The sequence below is a fragment of the Odocoileus virginianus genome, chromosome 30 (genome assembly GCF_023699985.2).
Source record: "Odocoileus virginianus isolate 20LAN1187 ecotype Illinois chromosome 30, Ovbor_1.2, whole genome shotgun sequence".
In the NCBI taxonomy this organism is placed as follows: Eukaryota; Metazoa; Chordata; class Mammalia; order Artiodactyla; family Cervidae; genus Odocoileus; species Odocoileus virginianus.
Genome location: NC_069703.1, coordinates 32380489 through 32395587, shown reverse-complemented (window position 1 = coordinate 32395587; position 15099 = coordinate 32380489). Strand labels below are relative to the sequence as shown.

Here is a 15099-nt window from a genome sequence, read left to right as displayed (position 1 = left end):
AGACCCAGAGGGATCGGGTGGAGAGGGAGGTGGGAGGGGGGACTGGGATGGGGAATACATGTAAATCCATGGCTAATTCATATCAATGTATAACAAAAACTACTGTAATGATGTAAAGTAATTAGCCTCCAACTAATAAAAATTAAAAAAAAAAAAAAAAAAAAAAAAAATACAAAAAAAAAAAAAAAAAAAAAAAATATCGTTTCTGTGCATGGGTGCTATAATAAGGAATTGTTGGTATTAAGCCTACAACATTATTTCCTTAATATTTTAAAAAATATATAAATTAAAATAAATGTGTGTATTCAGATAGTTATACTGTTGGTACTCTATATAAATATTAAAAGCTCAAAACCATTAAGGAGATTCACTGTTAACTATTGACTGCATATAGCAAGCAGCACTGTCAGAACATAGTACCACCATTGTTATGAGGACCTGCCTGACAGCGTTTGTTTTGTGGTGTGCATTTTATGAGGTACTCTGCATTTGTACTGAAGTTGTGCTGGGAGAGTTAAATCTGAGAGAGATCAGGCACTCTGACTCCCCGTCTGACATGTTCCTCTCTTTTCTCTTGTTTGCCTTTACTGAATCATGGGCCTATCTCACCTCTCCTTCCCTGCCCCATCCTATTTTAGGCTTTGCTAAAATGTGAAATCTTTGGGTCTTTTGACCTGTTTCCTGACAGTCACTTGAAAAGATTAATGAGTTAATTTTGTAATATTTGTATATTCCTTTTTTTTTTTTTTCTTTTCCCCATTATAAAATCACTGGGCATTGTAAGAGGGAAATCATTAAAAGCTACTTAGCAAACCAGCATACCATCTTTGAGGATCTGAATGCATTCTCCAGGCCAGTGGTTTCTAGCTGTATTTTGTGGACCCTGGATTCCAAAGAGTTCTTCAAGGACCAGAGGAATCCCAGTTTAATGGGAGCAGCTCCAACTTATGTTTCATATATGAGCATTCCAACAAAATTTTGTTGCTGAAATTGATTTTATTGCACTGGGGTGAAAAAGAGAAGATAAACTATTCCTCTAGAATAGTTCCTACTGTTAATTTGTGATCCCTTACGTTGCAGCCCACAATTGATGAGAAAATTCAGCTGGTACCTAAAGCGCAGCTGGGCAGCTGGGGAAAAGGCAGCAGTGGTGGAGCAAAGGCGAGTGAGACCGGTGAGTGTGGGGTGTCCCTTCTCCGGAAGCTGGCATCTGCAGGCGTTGCACCAGCGTGCGTTTTAGGGCAAGATCTGTAAACTAATCATGCCTAGATTTATCGGTGTCACACTCTTAACATAATTGAGGGTTTCCTCCTCAGTATGGATCCTTAGGTATTTTGAATATTTAAAACAAGTTTTTTTTTTTTTTAATTCAATTAAAAGACTATTTGAAACTTTAATCTGTTTGATTCCTTTGTTGTTTTGTTGCTTTTTACAAATTCAGTATAATTAGAAAAGTTACTGGGACTCCAAATTAAAATGGAAACTCATATTGCTGAGAAAAATAGTATTATTACCCAGAAGCATTTAACTTTAGGGTGTTGTGAAAGAAAAAAGAATTAGATTAAAATATTTTTCAAAATCTATGTCAGAAGTAGATTTTGAGAGATTTGACTTTAGGACTGACATACTTGGATCATAACAATTTAAACTTCATTATTAACCTCCTTCCCATATTTCCCTTCAATTACATAATTTTGACTTTTTCTTTTAAATTAAATTGTTCACTTAAACTCACATCCATACTTTTACATAAGTTACATCATAGCATTTATGCAGCATTTTTTAAGTGAAATATTTTCTTTTGGTTTCACTTGCCTTCTTTCTTCCCCTTTTTACCATTCCTATACCCTACTTAGGATAATTTAGTTATATTTTTAAACGAGCAAATAGTTGTAATGAACAAATATTTCTAAATTCTTTTTTGCATACAAAATCCTTCTAATACTGTGCTTCTGAGAATATGGTCTGTGGACAAGGAGGTTGGCATCAGCTGGTTAGGCTCGTTAGAAATGCCTAGCCTCTGGCCCTTCCCCACGAAGGCAGATCAGTTAGAAGCTGCGTTGTAGTCATGTGATTTGTATTTTTTTCTCACTCCTTAATATCTGTAGATGCCTTAAGATCAAGTGCTTCCAGTTTAAACAGATTCTCTGCTTTGCAACCTCCAGCACCTTCAGGGTCTACGTCATCTACACCTTTAGAGTTTGATTCCCGGCGGACCTTAACTAGGTAAGCAGTCTGCACATTAATAAAGACTGACTTGCTTGTCAGGCTGTCTGTCTGTCTGTCTGTCTGTCTGTCTGACACAACACTCACTCTCTCTTTCTCTTTCTCTCTCTCTCTGATGATAATCCCTATGGATAGATTCCTTTCATCACTGAAGTTGATTTACTCCAAGATAAGGAAGTTATAGAGTTCAGATGAGGTGGAAGGGAAGGGCAAGTTATCTGACAAATATCCAATAGCTTGCTCCACTCAGAAAGCCAGGCCCACCCAAAGAGCCCTGGGAGCTTGTGTTAGGGCTCTCCAAGGTAAGGCTGCAGGGTGCTCTAGAGTAACTAGCACCCTCAGGCTGTGACCCTTAAGCTGTGAGTTGAAGGTCATGACTGCCCACCCATGCATTTCTCTGTCGCACTGTTCTTGGAGTTATATTTGAGGTTGTCTTTTATTTTTCACTACTCTGTATTCTGCTGTCTTTCTGCTTTCATTTTGCAGGATTCTTACAGTCAGGTGTTCCATTGGCTAGTTTACAGAGAGTGGATGAGAACCTGTAGTATAGTGACAGAATAAAATGTTCTGATGTAAGCACTTTTGGAACTGAGTTTCTTTTAAACTCTCAAATGTTTGTTTTTTATTATTATAATTAATAAGACTAGGTGGATTTTCTAAGCTGTATTACTATTCCTTTGGCTTCTGAAACAAAATATAGCAGAGGTGAACTTTTAAACGATAACGTAGACTGTCACTGAGCGTCAGCTGTGCTCCTCAGACGTTTGTGGCCCTTCGCCCTGCTATCCATGTCCCCCGATGGCTCTGCTTCTTGAGGACTGTGTCTGTTCCTGCATAGTGATTAGACCGTTGCCATGCCTCTAGACCTTTTCTCCTTTTAAATTCAGCGTTGCTGATCTGTCTTGGGCTGATCTTTGCCCCACTGGTTAGAATTGTCTGAGAGAAGAGTAGGAAGACAGGAAGAGTCTCTCCTAAAATGAAGGAAGTGTGTGATCTGGGCTATTCAAAAACTTTCCATGACTTGGTCCTCAAATATTTTCCATGTATTTGAAATTTCTGAATAAATAGAATATCATAAAGTTTGTAAGACAATAAAACCGTATTATTTTGGTACTCTGTTTCCCTTTCACTCACTTAGCTCATACACTCATCACTGTCTTTCTTCTTAAAAGATTTTTTAAAATTTAAACAAGGTATTGCCATTGGCATTTAAAATTTTCAAGCGGTATCCCTTTAACATTTAAGGAAAACCTAAAGCACATTTTAGTCTCCTTAAAGCACTGATTTTACTTGTTTGTGTAAATAATTACCCTTTGGCGTGTAATTGGTGCCTCACACATCTAAAGTTATCTGTGAAAAGTTCTCCTGCATACTTTTAGAAAGTCTTAGTGTGTTGTTTTATAATTTGAATACAGAGGGAATGGAGGTGGTCTTTATTTTGAAAAGTATTGTTTTGTCTTTTAAGTCGCGGAAGTATGGGCAGGGAGAAGAATGACAAGCCCCTTCCGTCTGCAGCAGCTCGGCCGAACACTTTCATGAGGGGCAGCAGCAGTAAAGACCTGCTAGACAATCAGTCTCAGGAAGAGCAGCGGAGAGAGATGCTGGAGACCGTGAAGCAGCTCACAGGAGGCATGGACGTGGAGAGGGGCAGCGCTGAGGCTGAGCGGAGCAGAGCCAGGGAGCCAGGTGAGGGGCTCTGTATAAACAGGTACAGGTGAAGACCGGGGCCTTAAATTTGGGAGGGAAAAAACACAAGGAGACTTTGTGCCCGAGTAGATTCGCAGAATCAATGTATGCTAACAGCACACAAGCCAGTGCTTTAAAAGTTAGAGGATATCTTCCTAATCTTATGGTTCTCATTCCCCAGGTATCCCGTTGTTCAGCAGTTTGTAAATTTTCCTCTTTCACTATTAAAAGTGATGAAGATGAGGTCCTTTTGCTGTATCTTAAGCGATAGGAATTTCTTCCAAGGTCCCTGAATTGTACCCCCTTGTGCATCCTTTGTGAAAAGTGAAAGTGAAAGTCACTCAGTCGTGTCTGACTCTTTGCAACCCCGTGGACTATACAGTCCATGGAATTCTCTAGGCCAGAATACAGGAGTGGGTAGCCTCCCTTCTCCAAGATATCCTTTGTAAAGCCCCTCACATGTATGAAAATCCTGAAACTGTTGTGCCACCACAGGGCAAACCAAAGAGAAAGTATCAGATGGTCTTTTATTACCTTCATCTTGGAACCTCTGTGGTTTTTGTACATGTTGAGCATGTATGTACTTAGAGGACCAACTCAGGTACTGCTCTAAAAACTGCCTCATGTGTTTATCTGATTGTCAGTTTCCTCATGTCTTATATGGAGATAATAAGTGTACTAATTCTGTAGAGTTATTGTGAAGGTTAAAAGTGATAATGTATGTAAATACTTTGAACATTACCTGGTAAATACAAAGTTTGCAAAAAGGTATTAGATGTCTTAATAATGATAGTGACAGTGATGAAAAAGTTTTAAATCTTAATCCTGAAGTAATACTGTTGTTTTATAACATTTTCCTAGCTTTCAATTTTGTTTCACCTTTTAAATTATGTCTTTTAGCTGTAGTTTCTAAATGGATTTCACAGACAAATTGAAATGTCTTTCCCCAACTGATGAAGACTTCAGATCTTTCAGTTTTAAGGACGTGTGGCTTTCTTCTCCATGCTAGGTGGCTTGGGAACCTAACAAGATAGGGTATGAAAGCCATCTGGTGTGTAGTGGATCATGCAGCACAGCTGCCCGCTGCACGTTTATTGTCTGGGTCATTTGTTCATTTGCCATGTGCACCTCAGCAGCTAGTGACTTCTGGGCACCAGGCCCTGCTCTTGGTCTTCCGTCTCCTGGGTCAGGAAGAAGTTTATCAGATAACCCCATGAAAGATGATATATGTGGTGACCCAGGGATCGAAGGAGCAGATAAAACCAAGGAAGGTCTTGGAACGCAGGAATGGAAAACCAGACCCTCAGTGTCCTTCCCTCCCCTGTGTCGCAACTGCTAACAGGTTTCAGGTCCTCCTGAGCAGTGTAGCCTGTCTCCCCTCCTACCCCATAGGGAGAAGCGATCTGCCTTAGTCTTCCCTCACCCAGGATACACGCCTCATCCAATCAGCAGATGACCCACAAGACCCCCAGCCCGCTCCTTGTACCCTGGGTATAAAAGTGGACTAAGGACTTCTGTTCAAGGTCAGTTCTTCCTTGAACTGGCCCGCTGTTCTAACAGCGTCTCCTGCTCTAATAAACTTTATTCTCCTCTCCTGCCTCACGTTTGGAGATTCTTTTCCAACCCACACCTGGACCATGACCATATAGAAGTACAAAAGGAGAAAAATGCTATGAAAGAAACATAGTTGTAACAGACACAGGATGTTAGAGAAGGCTTCCCTCAGGTCTGAAGGAAAGAGGAGTTATAACAGGTTTACAGGGAGGACAGGTGAGGGGCAGAGAGGGAGCCCCCGTGTAGGAGGAGCACCCGTGTAGGAGGAGCACCGTGAGCAAAGCATTCGTGGGTGGAACCATGGCGTCTGCAAGCAGCCGCCAAAGCCCATGTGGCTGCGGCTGCACGGGCCTCGTGTGCTCCTCCCCGGCGCAGCAGTGGAGAGCAGTCACAATACAGAAGGAGAACGGAGTGTACTCTAGAAAAGCATTCAGTCACCGTGTTGTATACCTGAAACTAACAAAATACTGTAAATAATACTGGAAATCAACCATACCTTGATTTTTTAAAAAGAACAAAAAAGTGCTGATTATAAAAATTTATCGATATCTCAATACCTTGTAGCTATTGTGAATTATGAAGTTATTTAGTATGTGTGTATTCTAAAATGTTTCTGTATTCTACTTTTAGGTGGCTTGCTTTGTCAAATTTGTATCTGTTTTAATGCCTTTACTAAAAAAAAAAGTAACAGCACACAAATATTATCAGCCATAATTCTACCATTTTAATGATAATTTTTGTCATTTTTCCTTTCTCACTTTTTTATCCTCACTAGTGACAAAACCAGAAATTCCAGCAACATCAGCCTCTGACAAGCCTGCGTTGTCAGAGGAAGAGATGGAGAGGAAGTCCAAATCTATCATTGATGAGTTTCTACACATTAATGATTTTAAGGTAAACAGAAATTTTTAGAGAGGAAGCAGCGGCACAGAAAGGCCAGTGGCAGGAGACGGTGTGACTCGGTTCTGGTCTCGGTTGGCAACCGTGAGCCGATGAGGCCTGGAGTGAGTAATCCCAGCCCCGCGCGCTCCAGTCTGCACAACTGATGCACTCCTGCCGAGCAGTTCACAAGATCAGCTGGCAGGAAGGGAGAGCGGCTATCAACCCATTCCCACTACAGCATAACCAAATTTATTTTGATATTAATGAACAAAACCAACACATTATCATTATGAGGAATTCCTGGCTCCTTATATTACCTGTCATTTTGTCAACATTCTCATAGTAACTTTAAAGTACAGCTGACATTACTTTTTCTTTACTTCATAAGTGGAAAAACTGAGGCACAAAAGAGTAATGTGCCAGGGTCAGACAGCCGAAGTGAGACATTTCAAGATGTAGCTTTCCGTTTGCCCTTCTTTACCCTTAATCTTCTCCTTGATCTTCATTTTAAGATAGCATTGAGTAAGACACACATACTGCCTGGCTTCACGAGCCTTGTGGTCTTAGGTTAGAGACAGATCATAAACGGATAAAGTCCACCAAGTGTTCAATTGTAGTTAAAATTAATGCTAGGAGACCTGTAGGATCTTATAATGGGACCTGGTTTAGGGATCTGGGGTCATCAAAGGCGTATCTGTTAAAATTATTTGTCAGATACATTAACTACTGTTGCTTTGGTAAAAGCTTACCAAAATTGTCCAAAATTTAGAAATAGGAAGGTTTTGCTCCTGACAGAGTTAGAGTACTTTTCAAAACCCCTTGAAAATGCAGCAAAAATAAGAACACTAGCTGAAATAAGCCAAAGAATAGACTTCATATATTGTGACTTGTTAGATTCCTGGAAAATGAATAATATTGTTATAAATTGGCAGCACAGCTTTTTTTTTTTTTTAAACTGCCTGAGCCACCAGGGAAGCCCCTAGCACAGCTGGAGGTGCCAGAGGAAGGGGGCGTGTGTGTGCCTACGGCGGATTCATGTGGATGCGTGGCAGAAGCCATCACAGTTTTGTAAAGTAATTATCCTGTAATTAAAATAAAAGTAAAATTGAAAAACAGAAGAGAAAGCTAAGGTGCAAAGGTGTAACATAACTTGCTCTAGGTCATACTTATTTCTGTCGTATAAATGGCAGACTCAGGGTTCGAATCCAAGCTTCCAGCTTCAGAGCAGAAGCTATACTTTTTCTTCCTATCTTTTGGGTATTGGTGTGTCATGCTAAAGGCTTATTACAGAGCTCATTCTAAGGAAGATTTTTCCCTAACATTTTAATAGGTGCTATAGTTAACAGTAATACAAATGAATATTTATTGAGCCGTTGTTTTGTGTTTGGCAATATGCCAAGTGCTTATATATATTATATGCAGTCCTCACAGTAACCTTGTGATAGGAAGTCAAAGCTGAGAGATTAAGTAACATCCCTGAACTCACACAATAGCAAGTACATGGCAGAACCAGGGTTCAAACATGTTTGTATGACTCCAAACCTTGTGTTTTTAGCCTCTGTGAGATCTATGTGTTGAGCACCTGCAATGTGTCACCACGTTAAGGAATGCATGAGTGTGTGTTAGTTGCTCAGTTGTGTCCAGCTCGTTGCGACCTGGTGGACTCTAGCCCGCCAGACTCCTTTGTCCATGGGGAGTCTCCAGGCAAGAACACTGGAGTGAGTTGCTTTGCCCTCCTCCAGAGGATCTTCCCAACCCAGGGATTGAACCCAGGTCTCCCGTGTTGCAGGCAGATTCTTTACCGTCTGAGCCACCGGGGAAGCCCAGGAATACTGGAGAGGGCAGCCTGTCCCTCCTCCAGGGGGTCTTCCCGACCCAAGGATCGAACCGTAGTTTCCTGCGTTGCAGATGAGTTCTTTACCAGCTGAGCTACCAGGGAAGCCCATTTTAAGGAATACTTCCTGTAAATATTGTAGTATATGTAGTGAACAACATAATCTGTTTTTATGGGTCTTTTATGGAGCTTATTGTATTCTAGTGGGTGATACAGACAAAGCTGTCCTAAAAATAGATAATAACTAAATAAGCAGCCTCTACAAAAAGAAAGTGTTTCAGTGCAAAGAAGTAAGATTAGATGGTATGATAACCAGTGATTGGGCAGTCATAGGGATTCTTGGGGATGTCATTTCAGCTTAGAGGTCAAAAACAAGAAACAGAACATCAGAAACTAGGGAGAAGGGTAAGATTATGAACTGCTGTGAACTTAGAAGCTTCACATTAGTAGTTCCATGATATAGTTAGTTGGCCCAGTATGTAGATGCAGTGACTAAATTCTCATTGGAAGACAGTCACTTCAGGTATAATATTGAGCATTGAGTATTTGCTATCATTTTTACTCTTTCCTGAAAAGGCTTTATAATGATGATGATAGGCTTAAAATGAGGTAAACCCCCACAAGGACAAAGAGCATAAGCTGTAGAAAGCAGCACCATTCTGGAAGCCAGAAGGATGGGCGGTAACTTACTTAGCATTCGATGAATGTGCATGAGGTGCAGATGGGGCTGGAAATAGACTGATTGGGTAAAAGTGTAGGTAAGAAACAGTTTTACGTGACAGTTGTCTTAAAAGTGCCAGTGCCATGGAAACACAAAGAAGAGAGAAAAGATTGGCTTATATTAAAGGGATCTCAAGAGAGAATTCTTGATGGTTCAGTTGTTGGAACTTGGTGCTTTCAATGCTAGGACCCAGGGATCCTAGAACAATGAAAAAGATATATTGGACATTTGGGAACAGTTGTGGAAATTCCAGTATGTACTATATATCAGATATTTAGTTGATGTTATTGTGTGAATGTTGAATTTCTTAGATACATATACAAGAAAAACAGCAGTTGATTAAATTGCAGTAAAGGTATGTTGGTGTACATTTTATTACTCTAATTTCTCTATATTTTGAAAATATTTTAGATAAAAAGTTGACCTGGGAGGAGGTATTAAATAACTTTAACAGGGGAGATGAGGAGGTATTAAATAACTGAACAGAGGGGCGATAAGCAGTGGTGAAGACACCTAGACCTGCCTTTCTCGCTGCTTCTATCTCACGTGCATCTTCCCCCCTCACAAGGGCTGCTCTTAGCAGATACCGAATCACAGGATTTTGGACTCACACAAGTTGGGGTAGCTGAGGGCAGGGAGGCACACTGCTGTCTTGGCAATTCAGGGACCCTGCTGCCAGGCTTTTACTGTCCAGAACAGAGATACTGACCTAGCCAGATCATCCCATGGTAAGAACCAGTCTACAAGCCCCACATCCCAAGATCTTCCTAAAAGATTTTTAGTACTTCAGCTAACCATGTCAACTTTACTGTAAAAGGAAGACATTTTTCTTTGAAGATTTTGCAAATATTACATACTGAGACAGAATTACCTCTGTTATCTCATTAAGGCCTTTGAATCATGACATGAATTTCTGTTTAAATATTATCTCATAATATACCATTTCAAGTTTCTGAATGATCATAATATAGATCCATGTTGTGTAGAAAAAGACATTTTTGGCTCTGGTCTTTTGAGTGATCTTTAAGAAGATGTTTACCTAAATACATTAGCCTTATAAAGATGCACTTTTATTTTTAAATATGCCCAATAATATTGCCCATATTATCCTGCATTTTACTGAGCTATATTAATGTTTAACTGTATCTATATCTATATCTATCTGAAAACTGTCTTGCTCTTTTCTACCAATTTTGCCCTAAGTAAATGGTTTTAAACTTATTTTAACACTCTGGCAATTTGATGCTTATTTTGCAGTAAACTTTTATTCGCTGTTTGAACAGGAAGCCATGCAGTGTGTGGAAGAGCTGAGTGCCCAGGGCCTGCAGCACGTGTTCGTGAGGACGGGAGTGGAGGCCACCCTGGAGAGGAGCCAGGTCACCCGGGATCACATGGGCCAGTTACTGTGTCAGCTGGTGCAGTCAGCGAAGCTCAGCAAACAGGACTTTTTCAGAGGGTCAGTGTCCTACTCGACAGCGGTATTCAGTTACTAGGCTCTTTCATAGTAATCTTAAGAGTACATATCTTTTAAAGTATTTAGCAGTTTCCATAGGTTAAAATTGTATCTGCCATAATATGTTGATGTATATTATATTGACAGTATGTATATTGGTTGATATGATGGCATTTGATAGATTGTGCTAGGGCTTAGTGGTTATTTTCTGATTTTCTGTATCTAATTGTAGATAGACACATATTATGATGCAAGTCAGATACAGAGACCCTCATAACCGCCAAGAAACTCGGAGCTCCTCATCAGCCTACATGTAATCCCTGAGAAAGAAGCTTTCCTTTGTGAGAAAAATTCTGGAAAATTAAACCAAAAAAGCTTCATCCTTTCACTAAACCATGGTTCATTTTGGCCAAGAAATGCTTGTCTGTCCACTCTACCCCATAGAAGCATATGTAACTCCCACGTTATTAATGATTCGGTTTACTCCAGGTTGGTTTCATTATGATTTCTCTGATGGCTGAGTTGATGAGGTTTGGCTGTCACTTGTCTTAAATCCTATGTGATCAGGATCTGGTTATCTTTGTGACCATCCACAGAAGCATGCATTGATAGGTTCTTTGTGGTACAGTCACAGAACCTTGCCTAGGCTTATGTTTTAACATCAATATTTAAAGTGAAATTGCATATGGTTTTAAAAAAAAAATTGTTTTAGGAGCCATGTTATGCAAATGTAAACATAGAACCACAGCCAGAGCTGACAAGTACCCAGTCTATGAGAGAAGAGGAACTGAGACCTGTGGGATAAATGTCAGATGGGGTAACCCTTCCATCTCATATTCAGGGTGAATGCTCCGTGAGTGGGATGGGGGAAGACTTCTGCATTGTTTAAATTATTTTTCTCATTGTTGAATCTTTTTTTTTTTTTGCAGATCTTTTTTATGGTCTTGTAAATTAAATGCACATGATGAAATACCACCATATATCCCTCAGATATGGCAGTCTCTTAGAATAGTGTAATTATTAAATGCCAGGGTTAAATATACCTAGGAATAATTATTCATTTGATTTTTGTGAAGAATAATGGCATTGTTCTCAGGGTTCCAGGAGACGTATATTTGTTACTAGAATCATTAAAAAGTTATACTTCATCAATAAGTTAGATTTCTCTTGATTCAGTGGTTTGACTAGATTCAGGCCATCTGACTCAGTTAACTTAGTAAGAAACTTGGGCCCCCTCACTGTAAAAGCCAACCAATATAAATAATAAGAGAAAATGAGCATATTTACAGCCTCACAAATTGAGTTCTGCCCCTAGTCAACTTGGAACTATAGTTTTAATAATAACTATTCTGTTAATTTATAAATATTTGCTTTTTTCCCAGATATTATTATATATTCACCAGAAAATTTTGAAAATGAGAATGCTAGATTACCATTTACCATTTTCTGTCTTTCTTCAAACCATAGTCAGAAGTTGATTCATCCCTGAAAAGCCCTCACAGAGTGTGTTCTAGCTTCACTGGCCTTAATTGAACTTGTGAGGTGCTAGCTTGGTTTCCAGGCTGTCCCAAACATTTTCATTTCCCTGAGGAAGAAGTCTCGTGTCCAGACGTGGTGTCCACACTTGCATTGGTAGTGGTGCTGCTGCCAACACTACCACAACCACATCTCATTTAGGACAAAAGGAAACACACCTGTGTCTCAGTAGCTACTTCAGCTTTCTCTGCCCCTGCTTCCTCTCTGCAGCTCGTGATACTTAGTTAGACCTAACCAAGCTATCCTTAGACAAGACCCCTAGGAAAATCCCTATTCCTTCCTAAATGGAAAGGTCTGGCAATTTTTTCTAAGGTGGAAACAAAAGAGATAGCCCCATGTTAGTATCCACTAAGAGCCTTCTTGCACATTAAATCATAGTTTCCGAATTACTTCTGAAACCTAAGTTTCAGAACAGAGGAGCCTGATGATCCATAGGGGTTGCAAATAGTTAGACACAACCGAGTGACTAGCACAGTGCTTTCTGAACAATTAAAGTCGTTTCTGCCTAGTTTCCCAAGCCAGTGATGATTCTGGAAAACAAAAAAGAAGACCTCCAAGTTTACTGGACCCTGATCAGCCAACTGTTAATCTGTGGTTTCTCCTACAGCTGCCCAAAGCATACATTGCTACTTGAATAGTAAGATATATGAGACAGATGTTTCAGATAGCCTCTTTGTGTCGGCTGGTTTATAAGCAAAGCTTAGATCCTTTGCAGTTTTCCTTTATAGATGCTTTATCACCTCTGAGCATAGTAGTTGGTGTATGTAAAACATTTCCACAAGATCAAACCATCCCCTTGGAATTTTCAGGACTTGGATCTAAATACTCCATGATGCAAATCAGATGGGTGGGTAGGTGAGCACTTATTGTGTAGGTAGATTCATTTCAGATAGTGTGGTACAGTCATTTAATATCATGGCCTCACGAAACTTCTTTTGTTAAAACTGTCTGGTAAAGGTAGTTGAATGTCTCACTGTTCACCATGGAATTGGAATCTCTTTGAAAGTGTAATGAACAAATGAAAATGTAATAAACAAGTAAAAAGCAGGACAATAAAAGTTGGAGTTGACTAGAGACCCAAAATATTTGCCCTTCAAGGAATCTTGATAGATTAACATTTTACTTTTGGAGATGCTTATTGGGAAGGAAATTTTTATCTCTTCCTCGACTACTCTGGGAACTTTTCTTGCCACTTAAGGCAATTCTGCTTTGGTAAAAGACACTATTTGGAGCTTAAGTGGACAAGCAGACTAAGTTCCATGTGTAGAATTGTAGAGGTGCTTCTTAACAAGTGAAGGCCCCATTTGCTCTCATAGGTGAGGTAATAGTCTTTTTTTGTGTGTTATTCCTTTGAAAATGGTACTGGAATATAAGAAGGCTCTTTATCTTTTTATTTCTTTCTTTCTTTTACATGTAGTTAGATTCTCTAGTGATCAGCATAATAATACCAGACCAGTTTAATTTTGAGATGTCTTCACTACTTCTTTGATTATCTACAGCAAGATTTATATTTTTATTAAAGTTATCATAACACAAAATTGTGGAAGATGCTACTTGACAAGATCATTTCCAGTGGTGGTAGATTATTTTGCCTTTTAGCAGATGTCTAATCAGAACTTTACTGAATTAAAAAATTAAAGTAAAAAAATATATTTCTAACTTTTAATAATGTATTGCTTTCTTCAATTAAATTTTAGACAGGATCGCAATATATGAAATAAGTGAAAACAGAGTTTCTGTAGCTGAAATGGGGTGAGGGATGTTTGGAGTCCCATTGGTGAACCTCCCAGAAGTGCAGTTTAGTGGGTGTGGTAGTCACTATATACCACGAAGCAAGGCTGTGCTATAGCTTTATTTCATTTATTCAGCCAGCAGAAAATGTATATTAGGCAAAGCATTGTTACAGGCTAAGTAGTAGTCCAAAGACACAGAGATAATTTTCAAGCAGCTTCTGCACACAGGGCTCCAGGATTTTTCTTTTAAAATTGTACAAAAGGATTTAGAAATAGTAAACTTGAAGAGAAGTAATTTCCTTACAGGCTTTTGCTTCAGGTAGCGTGTGTTCAGCCAGCTATGTTTTTTATCATCAGCATGGATTTGATCAATGATGGTGTTCTGCAGACTGTACCATGGTAAACTGACTAATCAACAAGTAGAAAACTGGGGCACGAATATGAGTATCTTTTAGTTGTAATAGATGAAAAGAACAGATGAGATGAAAAGAAACACACTGCTTCAAGACCAAGACTGCTGCGATTGTCTCATGAGCTCGTTAGACAAGTTTATACCACTAAACCATGAAACATGAAGAGGCATTACACATAATTAATCTAGAAATCCTGGAGCCCAGCCAGATTATGTTCCATCGTTGGCACGTTAACCAAGCTGGAAGTGTACATAATGAGCGAACAGTCAAGAGTCTGTTTATAGCAAATTGGTGTCAAATAATTGCAGGCTGTGAGGTCACAAAATTGCCATTTGGGATTCATGAAGCCCAGAGTTAGATAATGTGGCTGAGCTGCCAACTGTTTTGAAATGACACCTTCAGAAAAGTGACCCTGCCTTGCAGTGGTACCTCTTTTTAAGTGAAAAATTTTAGTGATGGGTAGCCCTCTCAGGTAGGTAAAAAGAGTAGCACATTCTGGTTAGAAACTGGAATTGCAGTGAAAAAGCACATATTTTTTATGTATGCAGAGGTCTGAAAGGATACCACCTGCCCTTGACCCCTTGATTCATTCACCCTTTCCTTCTGATTATATGTATTTCCTTGTAATTATGTATACATCTCCTATAGTTAAATTCACTTTTGTTTTTGTGCCTTTTAATATATTCTATGTTGGAATGATTAACACAGTCTTGAATTATGTTTTTATACTTAAAATGAATAGCTATGATTTCCAGCCTAAATAAGACTGTGCTGATGTTTTGTATTTGATGTTTCTAAATTTTACATTTAAAAATTTCATTTATTTTACTTCACGTTCAGAAATATTCCATAGCATGATAGCCTAAAACCACCAGCTTTTCTTCAGAGGTTGCGCTGTTTGTAACGTGTGTAATGATGATGTTATATAGTAATGTTGTCAGGCTCTTTTGTATTCACACAGCTTTCTTCCCCATTGTAAGCTCCTCAAAGGAAGAATTTTTGTCTTTTCTTCTCTGTGTGTCTGGTCTGTATTACACAAAGTTTTCCGTCACTGCTTCTGA

General features: G+C 39.2%; 1 protein-coding gene across 24 annotated transcripts in view; it reads left to right on the top strand.

Moving 5' to 3' along the window:
• The window catches only part of EIF4G3 (eukaryotic translation initiation factor 4 gamma 3), a 348977-nt gene that overhangs the window by 315296 nt on the left and 18582 nt on the right, over positions 1–15099 (top strand). For 23 of the 24 annotated variants that reach the window (XM_070458865.1, XM_070458866.1, XM_070458863.1 and 20 more), the window contains 5 exons: positions 1081–1174; positions 2109–2226; positions 3692–3912; positions 6242–6360; positions 10187–10359. In XM_070458865.1, coding sequence (XP_070314966.1) covers positions 1081–1174; positions 2109–2226; positions 3692–3912; positions 6242–6360; positions 10187–10359 — 725 coding nt within the window. The remainder of the gene's footprint in view (positions 1–1080; positions 1175–2108; positions 2227–3691; positions 3913–6241; positions 6361–10186; positions 10360–15099) is intronic. The other variant, XM_070458849.1, reaches the window with a different exon arrangement.